Source organism: Cherax quadricarinatus, chromosome 85, assembly GCF_038502225.1.
Source record: "Cherax quadricarinatus isolate ZL_2023a chromosome 85, ASM3850222v1, whole genome shotgun sequence".
Taxonomy (NCBI): domain Eukaryota; kingdom Metazoa; phylum Arthropoda; class Malacostraca; order Decapoda; family Parastacidae; genus Cherax; species Cherax quadricarinatus.
The window spans coordinates 18799568-18816938 of record NC_091376.1 but is presented as its reverse complement, the minus strand read 5'-3'; the positions used below and the strand labels follow the sequence as shown (position 1 = coordinate 18816938).

The window sequence follows — 17371 nt, the reverse complement described above, 5'->3', positions numbered from 1 at the left end:
ATTTAATTTTCCAAGGAAATGGTGTATATCTACATTTTTGGGCATAAGACACAAAATATCATCAACATATCTGAACCATTTAGCTCTATTTGGGAGGATTGTGTTAAGCAACCTTGTTTCAAAAAATTCCATGTATAGGTTACTAAGAACAGGTGAAAGAGGATTTCCCATTGCCATACCAAACTTCTGAGTGTAAAACTTATCATTAAATACAAATTTTGCATCAACAATGCAAAGTTTAATAATTTTAATGATAGTAGGAACTGGCAATGGTAAATCATAGTTAACGAGTTCTTCAGATGAGAAACTTAATAAATCATCAACAGGAACTTTCGTAAACAAGGAAGTAACATCAAAACTAACCATGTTAAAATCTTTTAAGTCAGTCAAGGAGCTTAATTTATCAACAAAGTCTATGTTGTTTTTAACATTAAAGTTAGAAATTTTGCCAACAATAGGGCTCAAAATATCAACAAGCCATTTGGATAATTTATATGAAACTGACCCTATGGAGCTAATAATTGGTCTGACTGGATTCCCAGGTTTGTGTGTTTTTATTAGTCCATACATGTAAGGTAAAGATGGATTAGTGGAAGTAAATTGTTTGACTAATTCATCTTTGCCTTTCAGTAGAAGTTTTATTGTTTTATTGAAATTGCTGTTAACGGTTTCTAGGGGATTTTTCCTAAGTTTAGAATAGGTTTCAGTATCATCTAAGTCGTAAGAGATTATTTTGTCTTGGTAATCATTTTCTTTCATAATTACTATTGCATTTATTTTGTCTGCTTTAGTAAGGCGCAAATTTTTATTGTTATTAAGTGTATCATAAGACTTAAAGAATCTTTGAGGGCAATTGGGAATGTTTGGTTTTAACATAGAGCTGTATACCATTCCTTTACTAATATTAATTTCATCAGAGGATAAATCAGAAAATTTCTCAAAGTTACTAAAGGCTTTTGCAATTTCAACATTATTAAGTTTTTTTGAAGTTGCAAAACTTAGGCCAAAACCTAGAGCAGCAGTTGTATGTTTGTGTAAAATTTCATCTGATAAGTTATTTACAAAACTGTTATTAGCATGCTTTGTCCAATCACTATTTTCAATTAAAATGTCTAATTTTCTTTGTAGTTTGCTCTTGAGTTCATTACAAATTCTTCTCCGTTTATTATAGCAATGATCCAACATACTGTGTTTCCATCTCTTAGATGATACTGAAACCTATTCTAAACTTAGGAAAAATCCCCTAGAAACCGTTAACAGCAATTTCAATAAAACAATAAAACTTCTACTGAAAGGCAAAGATGAATTAGTCAAACAATTTACTTCCACTAATCCATCTTTACCTTACATGTATGGACTAATAAAAACACACAAACCAGGGAATCCAGTCAGACCAATTATTAGCTCCATAGGGTCAGTTTCATATAAATTATCCAAATGGCTTGTCGATTTTTTGAGCCCTATTTTTGGCAAAATTTCTAACTTTAATGTTAAAAACAACATAGACTTGGTTGATAAATTAAGCTCCTTGACTGACTTAAATGATTTTAACATGGTTAGTTTTGATGTTACTTCCTTGTTTACGAAAGTTCCTGTTGATGATTTATAAAGTTTCTTATCTGAAGAACTCGTTAAGTATGATTTACCATTGCCAGTTCCTACTATCATTAAACTTATTAAACTTTGAATTGTTGATGCAAAATTTGTATTTAATGATGAGTTTTACACTCAGAAGTTTGGTATGGCAATGGGAAAACCTCTTTCACCTGTTCTTAGTAACCTATACATGGAATTTTTTGAATCAAGGTTGCTTAACACAATCCTCCCTAATAGAGCTAAATGGTTCAGATATGTTGATGATATTTTGTGTCTTATGCCCAAAAATGTAGATATACACCATTTCCTTGGAAAATTAAATAACTTAGCCCATTCTATAAACTTTACTGTTGAGTTTGAAGAAAATAACTCATTGCCTTTTCTAGATATTTTAATTATTAAAGGTAATAATGAATTCAAATTTAAAATTTACAGAAAACCTACAAATAACTGTTCCTATGTCCACTATTATTCCTCGCATCAAGATAGAGTCAAACTGTCTGTTTTCTCATCAGTGTTTTTGAGAGCTTTTCGAATTTGCAGTCCTGAGTTCATAGATGAGGAAATATCCAAAATTTATGAAATAGGTAATGATTTAAAATACCCAAGAAATGTAATTGATAAATCTTTTCAAGTTGCTAGAAATACTTTTTACACTCCAAAAAGGGACAACCAGCCTTATTCAACTAAAAATATGTTGGTTCTCCCTTACCATGAAAACTTGGTTGATATGCCTTCTCTTCTTAAGACTTTTAATATTAAAGTTCTATTCAAAAATCTTGATACAGTAAAAAAACTTTTGATAAAGAATTCCCCCCAAAATGCTGATGGATGTGTCTATAAGATTCCTTGTAAAATTTGCGATAAAGTTTATTAGGGTCAAACTGGTAAAAATCTCGAACTAAGATTAAAACAACATAAATATAGCATTAGAACTGGACAAGATTCCAATGCTCTATTTATTCATGTAAGAGATTTTAACCATCCAATTGGTTTTCAAAAAGTTGAGAAAGTAGTATCAAGCATGTCCATGGTCGACAGGAATATAATTGAATCTTGTTTCATAAAAAGCAGTTTTGACAATAATATGAATATTTCCTTTGGTTTATATAAATTAGATCCATTTATAATTAATAGAATTTGGGAAGAATTTAATAATACACTGGACAAATAATAATTTTTAAATTTTCTTGGGTAGAATAGTTTGTTGGTGAGTTGTGCAAAGGACCTGTCCAGTTGGGCCGGCGTGCATCAGGTGTTTAACCGTTGTGGGATCTGATAGTGAGGTGTTGGCCAGACCCTTTATATAGCTTCCTTGGATGCTTTACTTTCGTAGTTCCTGGATAATGTGAGTAGTCACAAAAGCGCTTGGAATTTCTCTATTCTTTCAGAGTGGTTGTTTTGCATATATATATATATATATATATATATATATATATATATATATATATATATATATATATATATATATATATATATATATATATATATATATATATATATATATATATATATATATATATATATATATATATATATATATATATATATATGTATGTATGTATGTATGTATGTATATATGTATTTAGCATTCCTATCATAGAAATGCACAAAAGCTCTTATAAAAACATCTGTCTCCAGCACCATGCACCGTGCTTCCAGTTAACTTAGAAATGATTGTGTCGATGCATGGATCTCAATGTACTGTTTGCAAAGACATAAAATAAATAAATAAATAAATAAATGGACTATTTAGAGGCATATGTTATGGAAAATCAATGATGAATTAATGTTAACAAGGGGTGACCAGTCAGTGCCACCTCTCACGCCATGTGGGGTTGGTGGAAGAGGCGATGTGTGTATCGAGATGGTGAGTGAACACATTGGTTCAGCAGTGCCCATGTCCACATTGTTCACAGTGTACTTGGGAAACAAATAATGTTGTATGTATTGTAAGAGTGTGAACAATATATAGTGTGCAAGTCCATGTGTACTGTACTCCCTGGGATAACCTCACTCAACAACTTGTGCCTCCCCCACCTAAATACCAGCGCCTCCCCCACCCAAATCCCAGGGGAAGTTTTTCCCTTCCCCTTCCAGCCCCTCAAACTCCACCACTCCACCACGGTCAAGTTCACTACCTTCCACGCACCATACCCACCCAGCATGTCATACTCCACTCCTATTGTCTAGTCTAGCAGATGGATGCCAACCAGGATGAAGCAAGCAGCCAGGGAAATGGCACGGCTGGGAATACTAGGCGAGGCAAGTGTCGGTCATGCTTACAGCTTCGTTGTCTCAACTCTAATGGTTTCCTCCGCAATCACGGTAGTTGCCCTGGTTCAGGATGTCCTCCTGTGGGAAGTGATGATCCAGAGTCACCTCAGGCACCTGAACCCACTCCAACAGATCTCATCTCATCAAATGATATCTTGGAAGCAATTAAAGCAACAGGTACCAGGATACTCACACATATTCCCAAAGCAGCCTGTCCACACGCAGCTAGGAAACTTGCAGACCTCCTGAAAAAAGTAAACGATGGTTCCATTATCCTAAAGGGACCCTTAGAAGTTATCAGCACGAACAAAAAACAATTTAAAAAGTTCACAAATTGAGTTAATCTTATAGAAAAAATAGCTTAACACTCTGGCAACACACTGGTACAAGAATCATTGTTCTACGACATTCCTACAAGGAATTATAGTCATTTAAAACACCTTAGGTGACGTCACCACCCGCGGCAGGTCTGCTCACCTGTCCTCAATTTTCATGTTTTTTTGCCGATTTTTTTTTGGTGTATTTATTGTATTATTCTTTCTAATATAATAATTGACGATTTGGCATCATAATAAAGTGGGTGGGACTTATAAGTTGACTTACAGCCAACCAGGAACCTTCTGGGAACATCTTGCTGACGTCATCAGAAATTCCAGTCTCGGGAAAGCCGGGAAATATGCTTCAATATAACGCTATTATTGCTTCTACGGCTTATTTATCTATCACAATTGATATAATATGACATAATAAACAATGTATATAACAAAGAAATATGGTAAATACTCCAGAATTAATAATATATAGTATATTCTTCGAGCGCTCCCTGGGGAATACAATATTCCAATAGTTAGGGATGGCTTCCATTCTCCTCCTATCACCTCCAAGGTCCATATATTAAAGAAAATGGATATGGGTAACTATGATATACACTCGTAATGCAGTATAAGACTGAGAAAAATGCTATTTTCTCGAAAAAAAAAATCGATGGAGTGGAACCACAGTCGATGGCCTCCACTGTAACCCAACAGATACAGATACTAATGCCGGAAAAAAATCCCCCCCCCAGTACCAACAATACCACCAGTCCGATGACATTCTTCTTTGCAAATATACAGGGTCTAAAGCCAGCAACAAACAACAAAATACCTTTCATCCGTGGACTGCTTGCAGAGGCAAAGGCAATGTTCGCGGCTTTCACTGAGACCCACATAAAGGATCACTTGGACAACGAAATATGGATCCCAGGTTACAACCTATACAGATGTGACAGAGTGAACAGGCAAAAGGGGGGGGGGTTGGCCTGTACATTGCAGAGTCACTTGTTTGCACAGAACTGCTTAATGCCTCAAATGATGTAGTGGAAGTTTTAGCAGTAAAGGTCGAGAACCAAAACCTAGTCATTGTGGTAGTCTACAAGCCTCCGGATGCAACATCCGAGCAATTCCAGGAACAGCTGTTAAAAATTGACCACTGTCTGGAAAATCTTCCAGCTCCTGCACCCAACATCTTGCTCCTGGGGGATTTCAACTTAAGGCACCTAAAATGGAGGAATATAGCAAATAATATTGTTGCAGTAATAACACCAGGAGGCAGCTCTGATGAAAACTCACACTCACACGAGCTTTTAAATCTCTGCACAAAATTCAATTTAAACCAGCAAATAATAGAGCCTACTAGACTGGAGAATACACTAGACCTCATTTTCACTAACAATGATGATCTGATAAGAAATGTCACCATATCAAAAACAATATACTCAGATCACAACATAATTGAGGTTCAGACATGTATGCGTGGAGCCCCAGACCGACATAATGAGATTAGTAACGAGGGAGCATTCACCAAATTCAACTTCAATAACAAAAACATAAAGTGGGACCAAGTAAACCAAGTCCTAACCGATATAAGCTGGGAAGATTTACTAAGCAACACAGACCCCAACTTATGCCTAGAACAGATTAACTCGGTGGCACTCGATGTATGCACAAGGCTTATTCCTCTAAGAAAAAGGAGGGGTAGATGTAAAATAGAAAGAGACAGGCGCTCCCTTTACAGGCGACGGAAAAGAATAACAGAGCGGCTAAAAGAGGTCAATATATCTGAAATGCGTAGGGAGACACTGGTCCGAGAAATAGCAAGCATCGAACTTAAGCTAAAAGAATCCTTTAGGAGTCAAGAATCGCGGGAAGAATTAAAAGCCATAAATGAAATCGAAAGAAACCCAAAGTATTTCTTCTCCTATGCCAAATCAAAATCGAGAACAACGTCCAGTATTGGGCCACTACTTAAACAAGATGGGTCCTACACAGATGACAGCAAGGAAATGAGTGAGCTACTCAAGTCCCAATATGACTCAGTTTTTAGCAAGCCGCTAACCAGACTGAGAGTCGAAGATCAAAATGAATTTTTTATGAGAGAGCCACAAAATTTGATTAACACAAGCCTATCCGATGTTATCCTGACGCCAAATGACTTCGAACAGGCGATAAATGACATGCCCATGCACTCTGCCCCAGGGTCGGACTCATGGAACTCTGTGTTCATCAAGAACTGCAAGAAGCCCCTATCATGAGCCTTTTCCATCCTATGGAGAGGGAGCATGGACACGGGGGTCGTCCCACAGTTACTAAAAACAACAGACATAGCCCCACTCCACAAAGGGGACAGTAAAGCAACAGCAAAGAACTACAGACCAATAGCACTAACATCCCATATCATAAAAATCTTTGAAAGGGTCCTAAGAAGCAAGATCACCACCCATCTAGAAACCCATCAGTTACACAACCCAGGGCAACATGGGTTTAGAACAGGTCGCTCCTGTCTGTCTCAACTATTGGATCACTACGATAAGGTCCTAAATGCACTAGAAGACAAAAAGAATGCAGATGTAATATATACAGACTTTGCAAAAGCCTTCGACAAGTGTGACCATGGCGTAATAGAACACAAAATGCGTGCTAAAGGAATAACAGAAAAGTCGGTCGATTGATCTATAATTTCCTCACTAACAGAACACAGAGAGTAGTCGTCAACAGAGTAAAGTCCGAGGCAGCTACGGTGAAAAGCTCTGTTCCACAAGGCACAGTACTCGCTCCCATCTTGTTCCTCATCCTCATATCCGACATAGACAAGGATGTCAGCCACAGCACCGTGTCTTCCTTTGCAGATGACACCCGAATCTGCATGACAGTGTCTTCCATTGCAGACACTGCAAGGCTCCAGGCAGACATCAACCAAATCTTTCAGTGGGCTGCAGAAAACAATATGAAGTTCAACCATGAGAAATTTCAATTACTCAGATATGGTAAACATGAGGAAATTAAATCTTCATCAGAGTACAAAACAAATTCTGGCCACAAAATAGAGCGAAACACCAACGTCAAAGACCTGGGAGTGATCATGTCGGAGGATCTCACCTTCAAGGACCATAACATTGGACCATAACATTGTATCAATCGCATCTGCTAGAAAAATGACAGGATGGATAATGAGAACCTTCAAAACTAGGGAGGCCAAGCCCATGATGACACTCTTCAGGTCACTTGTTCTATCTAGGCTGGAATATTGCTGCACACTGACAGCACCTTTCAGGGCAGGTGAAGTTGCCGACCTGGAGGGTGTACAGAGGACTTTCAAGGCGCGCATAACGGAGATAAAACACCTCAATTACTGGGAGCGCTTGAGGTTCCTAAACCTGTATTCCCTGGAACGCAGGAGGAAGAGATACATGATTATATACACCTGGAAAATCCTAGAGGGACTAGTACCGAACTTGCACACGAAAATCACTCACTACGAAAGCAAAAGACTTGGCAGACGATGCACCACCCCCCAATGAAAAGCAGGGGTGTGACTAGCACGTTAAGAGACCATACAATAAGTGTCAGGGGCCCGAGACTGTTCAACTGCCTCCCAGCACACATAAGGGGGATTACCAGCAGACCCCTGGCAGTCTTCAAGCTGGTACTGGACAAGCACCTAAAGTCAGTTCCTGATCAGCCGGGCTGTGGCTCGTACGTTGGTTTGCGTGCAGCCAGCAGCAACATCCTGGTTGATCAGGCTCTGATCCACCAGGAGGCCTGGTCACAGACCGGGCCGCGGGGGCGTTGACCCCCGGAACTCTCTCCAGGTAAACTCCAGGCTCAGCAGGAATACAGAACCCTGACTATGCCAATGCCATCGCTGAATGGGAGACTCTTGCTGCTCGAGCACATAACCCTAGTACAGCACTGGCTCACAAACAGTCAAGCTGGGATGGCCCGATCACTGAAAAGGTGCTTGCCAACATGCTCAGGGCTGTAACATCAGACAGGGAGACTGCCTGTCTCCAGGCTGCGAGCACACCTCACACGGGGGACTTCCTCCAAACAGTTCCCATATTGGCAATGGGAACGCGCCTCGATCCTAAGACCCTCCGTATTGAAGTGGCTCTGTGCCTTGCTACCCCAATTCACACAGAATATATGTGTATTTGCGGCGAAGTGCAAGCCGATCAATATGGTCTACATGGTCTTAACTGTTCCAAAACCATGGGCTGGAATGCAAGACACAATGAGGTCAACGACATCATAAAGAGAACCCTTGCTACAGCTGGATGCTCAGCCGAGAGGGAGCCCCGATCACTAGCAGCCAACAATACCCACATCCCACCAAACTGCCCAAACGGGATCACCATCTATCCTTAGAAGAATTGCAAGCTCTTAGCATGGGAATATACCTGTGTGTCCACACTGGCTGACACCTCTATCCTTCACAGTGTCGGGCGACAGGGAGGAGCTGCTGACCACAAGATCAGCAAGTACAGGGACATAAACCAACAGTATCAATTTGTCACAGTGGGATCAGAGACCTTGGGATCATGGGAAAAAATGCAACACGTTTCCTTAAAGAATTGGGTTCCAGACTCATCAACACCACCAGGGACCTAAGAGCAGCCACTTTCATGTTCCAACGTCTCAGCGTGGCCATCCAGAGGGGAAATGTTTGCTGCATTCTTGGCTCGCGTCCGGCTTCGGAGGAACTGGAGGAAATCCATAATCTTTAACATATTGTACCAGTGTATATTCATATTTGTGCTTTCTGTAAATGTATTCTGTCTATTAATAAATTTTCCCATAGAATATAAAATAGAGGGGGTGGTAGGAGAAGAAAATATTCAAACAGCTCCGGGGGAGAACCTTGAGTTCTCCGTGAGGTACGTTTATAGTCTTCTCTGAGGATGAGGGTCCCAGTCCAGCTATAGAGGTGGTACGTGTATATATATATATATATATATATATATATATATATATATATATATATATATATATATATATATATATATATATATATATATATATATATATATATATATATATATATATATATATATATATATATATATATATATATATATCGTGCAGATTAGGATGAATCTTATTATAGCCAGCTGGCCGAATGGTTAACACACTGGACTACGAGTTTTAGGTCTCACTTGTCTTGAGTTTAACCCCCTCCGTTCCCTGATTTATCACAATAGCAGTCACTATTAGTACACTCATGTTTCATAACCCCGTCTCTCATTTCCATCAGTTTAGTGACGACATGGTTGCAAGAGAATAATTTATTTATAATAATGCAACAGTGTAATGTTAGTTAATATTTTATATATACGAGATTTGGCTGCATCTTCAAGGTTAGTTTAAGTTAGTTTAACATGTTTATTATGCACCCCATACCCGTCCTGTGGGCGGTAGTCAAAAGATTACAAAGGTACATAATGGGTCCAGGGACTGGGCCTCAAAGTTTTGATAGCTGAGCAAGTTACAGAGGTAATGAATTCACAATTTACAAAGGTAATGAACTCCGTAAATAAAAAGTTAAGGCCATCGTTCTTTTATCTTAAACATAGTATCTTGCAGTTTATTTTAATATGTTGGTTTATTAATGCGTAGAAACGAAACACAGATAATGTTTTACTCATGATGATAAAGCTAAAATGTTTATCTTCATTACTTATTGGAAATTTTACTAATTATTATATGAAGATAATATAATGAAGCGAGAAGATTTATATACTTCGAGTTATAGTATACAATAATACCTGTGGAGAGCATATAATGTGAAGTATATTACAACAGTAGTGCTTGGCATCAGTGTTCAAGGTTATGAAAGTTGCCAGGGAGCGATGCTGTGTTGTCACTCCACCACGTCAATATACCTCCACAGTGTGCGACGCTCTGTTGTTGAACTTCACAACACCACACAACTTATGTGTCTTCCTTCACAGTGTGGGATGGTGAGTACTATCACTCTGATGTTGCAATATTTAACATAAGAAAGAGTGTATTAGGATAATAACAGACCAGTATTGACAATGGATAATGAGGGAATAATATTATCAGAGATTGATAACAGAATTATTTCGTTTAAGCTCCGTAGGTGCAAATTTAACGGTTTACTAACGTAGTTAATAAATACTGAAATGCGTCATTTCCTGGTGACAAGCGGAGAATGCTTCTTCTGATCGGCTTCAGGCTTTTAGCAGCTACGTTTATCAATGAAAACATCGCATTGATTTTGATTTGAGAAAGTTTTACTTTATTAGTTTTATTAAGAAAAAAATTTCTTTGCAATAACTGGAGAATGGCTCATCCGATCACCTTCATATCTTAAACGCTGGTTTAACCTACCTGTAATTGGTAGCGATTCTGGGCTGAGTGAAGGTCATTTTGCCAGAACTGTTTGAAGATAAAAGGTAAGAGAAGGTGTACTATTTTAGGTGACGTAATTAAGTTTGTGAAAGTATTTAGATAGGAGACTTACAGCACGGTACAGATGACACTTGATCACTGTAATATACTGTTTCAGTTAGCCATTAATAGAACTGGTCTTAGGCTAATAGGTTAAAACCTACACCTATATTATAATTTAAGATTCTTACACCGGGAATCATTCAAGAGTCTACATAAATTTTTCAGCTCTGAAACAACAAGTGTTGCACAAAATACATATTTTAAAAGTCTAATTTTTATGCTTGCTCTCTCATGTTGGTATAAAGAATTATAATGGTGATCATGAAGCAGCTTCTGTATATATTATGAAAATTAATTATTTAAATGCATTGTTGTTTTAATTATACATGATTGTCTACTGATAGTGTTTAATACAGAAAAATTAACTGATTTAAACACCAGACTATATTTGTATTAAGAGAAATGATCTTATTAGAACTATAAATTATTGATTTTTGCATTCAGGAAAATATAGAAGGTTGAAATGAGACGTAATATTAAATAAATTTGAAGAGAATATAGGCAAACAAATTTTGTTCGTTAGGTTAGGTTTCTATGTTAGGTTTGTTAAAACACTATATTCTTTTTACATTCTCGTTTAAAAATTACATTGAACAATCTGCAGAATCATTTTTGGAGAAGTACAGTTTTAATGTAGTTCGGCCAATTCAGTAAGTTCAGCTTATTCGGCAAGACACCACCATTATTCTGAAACCAACGTGAATGAATTATTAAACAGCGTGATATTTTAATTACCAAGCCTAAATGAGGCTATAACGTGTCACAAGATGAGACAGATGATCATACGAAAATTTAGTACTTAACCCTTAAACGGTCCAAGCGTATATATACGTTTTTTCAACTTCTGAAAGTATGTAAAGATATGTAGATCTTCTTTTTTGTTTTACATTTGAAAACTTGTAAAAAAACTTTTATCTACATTATTTTTTTTGTTATATTTGAAAATATGTTAAAAAAGTAGATCTACTTTTGTTGCATTACGAATTTGAACGTCGATCTATTTGGACCGTTTAAGGACACGTACAATCTGTGGCAGGCATCAAGGACACATGTACATCACCATTATATTATCAAAAGTTTATCACAAAATTCAACCAATTATCATGTCATATTAAGAGTTTAACAATTACTAATTTTGAAATATTTAGATATCTTCTATGTTTGCTGAGAGTAAACAAACTTAACAACGTTATATATGACATGCAAAATTACAAGAGACAAATGCTTTTTAAAATTAATTTCTGTCTCTAACTCTGTAATCTCTTATGTTAATTAACATAAGTTTCGTTAGTTTAATATGTTTATTATGCACCCCATACCCATCCTGTGGGCGGTAGTCAAAAGATTACAGAGGTACATAATTGGTCCAGGGACTGGACTCCAAAGTTTTGATAGCTGAGCAAGTTACAGAGGTAATGAATTCAAAATTTACAAAGGTAATGAACTCACAATTTACAAAGGTAATGAACTCCAGGTAGGTCTAGTCACAATCATGACAAGCTACAAAGGTATTTACAGATTACAGAGGTACACAATGGGTCCAGGGACCGGGCTCCAAAGTTTTGATGGCTGAACTAGGTACAAGGTAATGAACTCACAAGTTACCATAAGCAATGAGGGTACATAAATCACGGTAAACTGAGGTTGTTAGATACAATTAATATATTACACCTGAGAAAATTTTACTATTTATATTGTCTTCTACTTTCATACAAGAGTATTGAGTGTACCTGAATGTTGTGAAGTTTCTGATCATAATGATTATTAATTAATCTCGCGTCACTATGTTGTTGACTTGATCTAATTTTTTTTTTTTTTATTCGCCGGTATTCTCCCGGCCCGGGTCTTTTCCAAGTAGTGGTGACCCGGCCTTGGCTCCCTATCTGGGGAGTGTCTCGAGACCTAAGTCTCCCATGGGAGGAGGTACAAGTACCCCCTCATCTTTAGGACCAACTGTCCCTAGGCCTAGCCACATTCCCCGCCCTCACTGGGCTCGTAGGGAGAAGCTAGGCCTCTGGTCTGCCATCTGCCCCGCCCCACAAAGCGGCTCGTGGGGATGGCAGTCTTATGAGCTGCAGGTGGTAGCAAGCTCAGGCTCTTTTTGATCTAATATCACACTTTGTATTGAGCTGCATTTGTTTAACGAATAATTTATGTAACTTATATATGTTTGTAATAATTATTTAATGTATACTATTATCCTTCTGCTGAGAGGAAATATAAGTAAGATTTTTTGTCAGCGTGCATTACAATTCTTCCAAAAAGGTCATTTTTTCCATTCCAAAAGTAATTTTGTAATACAACCAGATATTCATAGATATATATATATATACGTTTTACTTAAGAATATATAAACTGTCATAGCTATAGATCTTTCTTGATCATAACTTCTCTCTCTCTTCAGAAATGGATCAACTTGTTCATTGTCAATGAAATAATTATTATTTTTTTAAATCTTTGCCTGTTTATTGATTCTTCATTTAGTACAATGCTGAAATTACTACATGTTAAAACAGTAATTCATGTTGTCTGCAGATGAAGTCAACGACGATGTGTGTACTGGTGGTGATGCTAGTGGGAAGCATCATGGGGAAGTTGTCTCCACCTGAGAGGTCCTATAAGATCCTCATGCTCCTTCCAGTCTCCTCCAGGAGTCACAGGAATGTCTTCACTCCTCTCGCTGAGGCTCTGGCCGACCGTGGACATAAAGTAATTCCAAAATGAGTTATGTTTGTATTTCCAAATTAGCCTAAATAAATTCAAGAGTAATTATATCGAGAACTAATTCATAAGCTCAGTATAACTGAGAAAATATCTTGACAAATATTGCTTGAGTAGTAGTAAACAGTGACGCAAATAAACGTAAGAAAAATTCCCTCAACCTGACCTTGATATACAGCTTAACTAACATTTCCAGATAGTAATGTTGACCAATCAACCGAAGTCGTCCAAACATCCTAACATTGAAGATATTCCTCACGACCTCCCATACTTCAGGTTGGATAATATTAACGTTTTCGACAACAGGAAGAACCAGAGTAGACCCATGCAAATCTTAGAGACTGTTCTACCAGCTGTTGCTAGGGAGTTGTACAAAGTCCCTGTGGTGAAGGACCTTTATAAAAAAAGGAAGGAATTTGATGTTATGGTGATTGATCAACTGTTCAACGAAGTAGGTACTAGTGGGTTAATGTTAGTTATAGGAGCAGAGCATAAGCGAATTTAAAGAGTGTGTATGTGTGAACATCTTATCGAAATGCGCCTTCTGAGTGCATGTGTTAAATTAGACAATAGATGTTTAATTAAATCCAAGGAAAGGATGGGGATTGAACCCATGGCAAGAGTTCTAAAACTCACAGGGCAGGTCACTAACCACTCAGACAAATAATTCTAAAGAGACAATCCCTGAATTTTCTGAATATGCTCTAACACCGCTAAGATTCTAATTTTGTAATCCACCAAACTAGTTGCAATCACCCTGTTGTAATCAATCATATGCATCTTTATACCGCTGTACCTAGATTGTTTCCAACAACAAGATGTAACTCTGCCCTTTTTTTTGGGCTATTCTAGGTTATCCACACATGCGCTGCCATGTATGATACGTGTATCATACAATATCATATAATAACTAGGCATGCATGACATGTATCATACATGCCATGTATGTCTAATTATTATATCGTAAAGAATAATCGGAAAATTAGAGATCCATAAATAATACAGGCATAATAATCAATGCTGAGAACTATAGTAGGCAGTACTTAAGAATATTTGCTGAGATCCTCCCGAGTATTTCTTGGAACATTCTAGAAGATCCCAGGATGTGCAGTGTTGTAAGCAGACAAATGAGCTCATAAATTTCCTCTCTTTTATTAATTAGAAGGTTACACATAACAGTAACATTTTATATGTGTACGCTGAGGTCAGTGGTCACCTGCGGTCATACCTGCCTAAGCTCTTGGGAGTTAGCCTGGGCTGTTACCCATACCATGGCTTCTTGTAGTGTTTTAGAATTTCAGGTTCAAATGTAGAAGAATGAGATTCTACTTCTTCAGGAGGAAAATAGGAGGCTGAAGCTTCGCATAGATGAATTTGGGAGCGAGTGTGAGAAGGATTTACCTGGTAAGGAGGAAATGGTCACCAGCAGTGATAGTGGCAGCCACTTTAAGTGGCAAGTGGCTCACAGTTCAGGAAGAAGGAAGATGAGGAGAGTTAATAGAGATGTGAAGGTAGGAAATCGATTCTCTGTTCTCCAAGAAGAGTGTGCTTCAGTGATTAGTGAGGTTGAAGGTACCACTGATTCCCCTGCTAATCAAGGTAAGAATATTTTCATAGTAGGCGATTCTCAGGTAAGATATATATATAACAGAGCCAGAAAGGTCAGACAGAGAGTGTGCCTTCCTGGAGCTGGTGTTGGTGACATAGTCAGCAGGTTGGATAATATTATGGCAAGTAATGGGAACAAGCCCATTATCTGTCTTAGTGCTGGGGGTAATGACTTTGGGAAAGGCAGGAGAGAGGAGCTGCTGGATAAGTATAGGTCAGCCATAGAAATAGGTCTAACTAAGGGATCCCAGCCATATGTAGCATCTTGCCTAGGAAGGGAGTGGGCAATGAATGGATGTCTAGGGCAATTGGTATAAATTGCTGGCTAGACAGGTACTGCAAGGAACTTGCAATCCCATTCATTGATAACTGGGACCTTTTCTTTGGCAAACGTGATATGTAAGCAAGGGATGGGGTTCATCTGTCTGGGGATGGAGTGGTTGCATTAGCCAATTCAATTGAGAGGGTGATTGATGACTTGTCTAGGAATTTAAACTGATAGATTATAGAGGTATGGGTGTTTGTGGGAAACAATCAGGCTGCAGCATTAGGGTTAAAAACAGCAGTTATTACCGGGATACCACAGGGATATGTTTAAAAGACAATATTCAAAATAAAGTTGCTAGTAATGGCAAATCAATTGATCAACAAACAAACAAAGATAGTAGAGGGCAACGAGTGACTAGCTCCCTAAAGGTTTCCTATACAAATAGTAGGAGTCTAAGAAATAAGATAGATGAGCTTAGATTACTTGCAAGTGCAGGTAATATAGATTTTTTTTTATCACACTGGCCGATTCCCACCAAGGCAGGGTGGCCCGAAAAAGAAAAACTTTCACCATCATTCACTCCATCACTGTCTTGCCAGAAGGGTGCTTTACACTACAGTTTTTAAACTGCAACATTAACACCCCTCCTTCAGAGTGCAGGCACTGTACTTCCCATCTCCAGGACTCAAGTCCGGCCTGCCGGTTTCCTTGAACCCCTTCATAAATGTTACTTTGCTCACACTCCAACAGCACGTCAAGTATTAAAAACCATTTGTCTCCATTCACTCCTATCAAACACGCTCATGCATGCCTGCTGGAAGTCCAAGCCCCTCGCACACAAAACCTCCTTTACCCCCTCCCTCCAACCTTTCCTAGGCCGACCCCTACCCCGCCTTCCGTCCACTACAGACTGATACACTCTTGAAGTCACTCTGTTTCGCTCCATTCTCTCTACATGTCCGAACCACCTCAACAACCCTTCCTCAGCCCTCTGGACAACAGTTTTGGTAATCCCGCACCTCCTCCTAATTTCCAAACTACGAATTCTCTGCATTATATTCACAACACACATTGCCCTCAGACATGACATCTCCACTGCCTCCAGCCTTCTCCTCGCTGCAACATTCATCACCCATGCTTCACACCCATACAAGAGCGTTGGTAAAACTATACTCTCATACATTCCTCTCTTTGCCTCCAAGAACAAAGTTCTTTGTCTCCACAGACTCCTAAGTGCACCACTCACCCGTTTCCCCTCATCAATTCTATGATTCACCTCATCTTTCATAGACCCATCCGCTGACACGTCCACTCCCAAATATCTGAATACATTCACTTCCTCCATACTCTCTCTCTCCAATCTGATACCCAATCTTTCATCACCTAATCTTTTTGTTATCCTCATTACCTTACTCTTTCCTGTATTCACTTTTAATTTTCTTCTTTTGCACACCCTACCAAATTCATCCACCAATCTCTGCAGCTTCTCTTCAGAATCTCCCAAGAGCACAGTGTCATCAGCAAAGAGCAACTGTGACAACTCCCACTTTATGTGTGATTCTTTATCTTTTAACTCCACGCCTCTTGCCAAGACCCTCGCATTTACTTCTCTTATAACCCCATATAAATATATTAAACAACAATGGTGACATCACACATCCTTATCTAAGGCCTACTTTTACTGGGAAATAATTTCCCTCTTTCCTACATACTCTAACTTGAGCCTCACTATCCTCGTAAAAACTCTTCACTGCTTTCAGTAACCTACCTCCAACACCATACACTTGCAACATCTGCCATATTGCCCCCCTATCCACCCTGTAATACGCATTTTCCAAATCCATAAATGCCACAAAAACCTCTTTAGCCTTATCTAAATACTGTTCACTTATATATTTCACTGTAAACACCTGGTCCACACATCCCCTACCTTTCCTAAAGCCTCCTTGTTCATCTGCTATCCTATTCTCCGTCTTACTCTTAATTCTTTCAATAATAACTCTACCATACACTTTACCAGGTATACTCAACAGACTTATCCCCCTATAATTTTGCACTCTCTTTTGTCCCCTTTGCTTTTATACAAAGGAACTATGCATGCTCTCTG

General features: G+C 38.3%; 1 protein-coding gene across 1 annotated transcript in view; it reads left to right on the top strand.

Annotated features, from left to right (window-relative positions):
* LOC128703103 (uncharacterized) overlaps positions 1–17371 on the top strand; it is a 209150-nt gene that overhangs the window by 155114 nt on the left and 36665 nt on the right. Inside the window, exons 10-12 of the mRNA XM_070103530.1 lie at positions 9980–10150; positions 13203–13376; positions 13585–13839. Coding sequence (XP_069959631.1) covers positions 9980–10150; positions 13203–13376; positions 13585–13839 — 600 coding nt within the window. The remainder of the gene's footprint in view (positions 1–9979; positions 10151–13202; positions 13377–13584; positions 13840–17371) is intronic.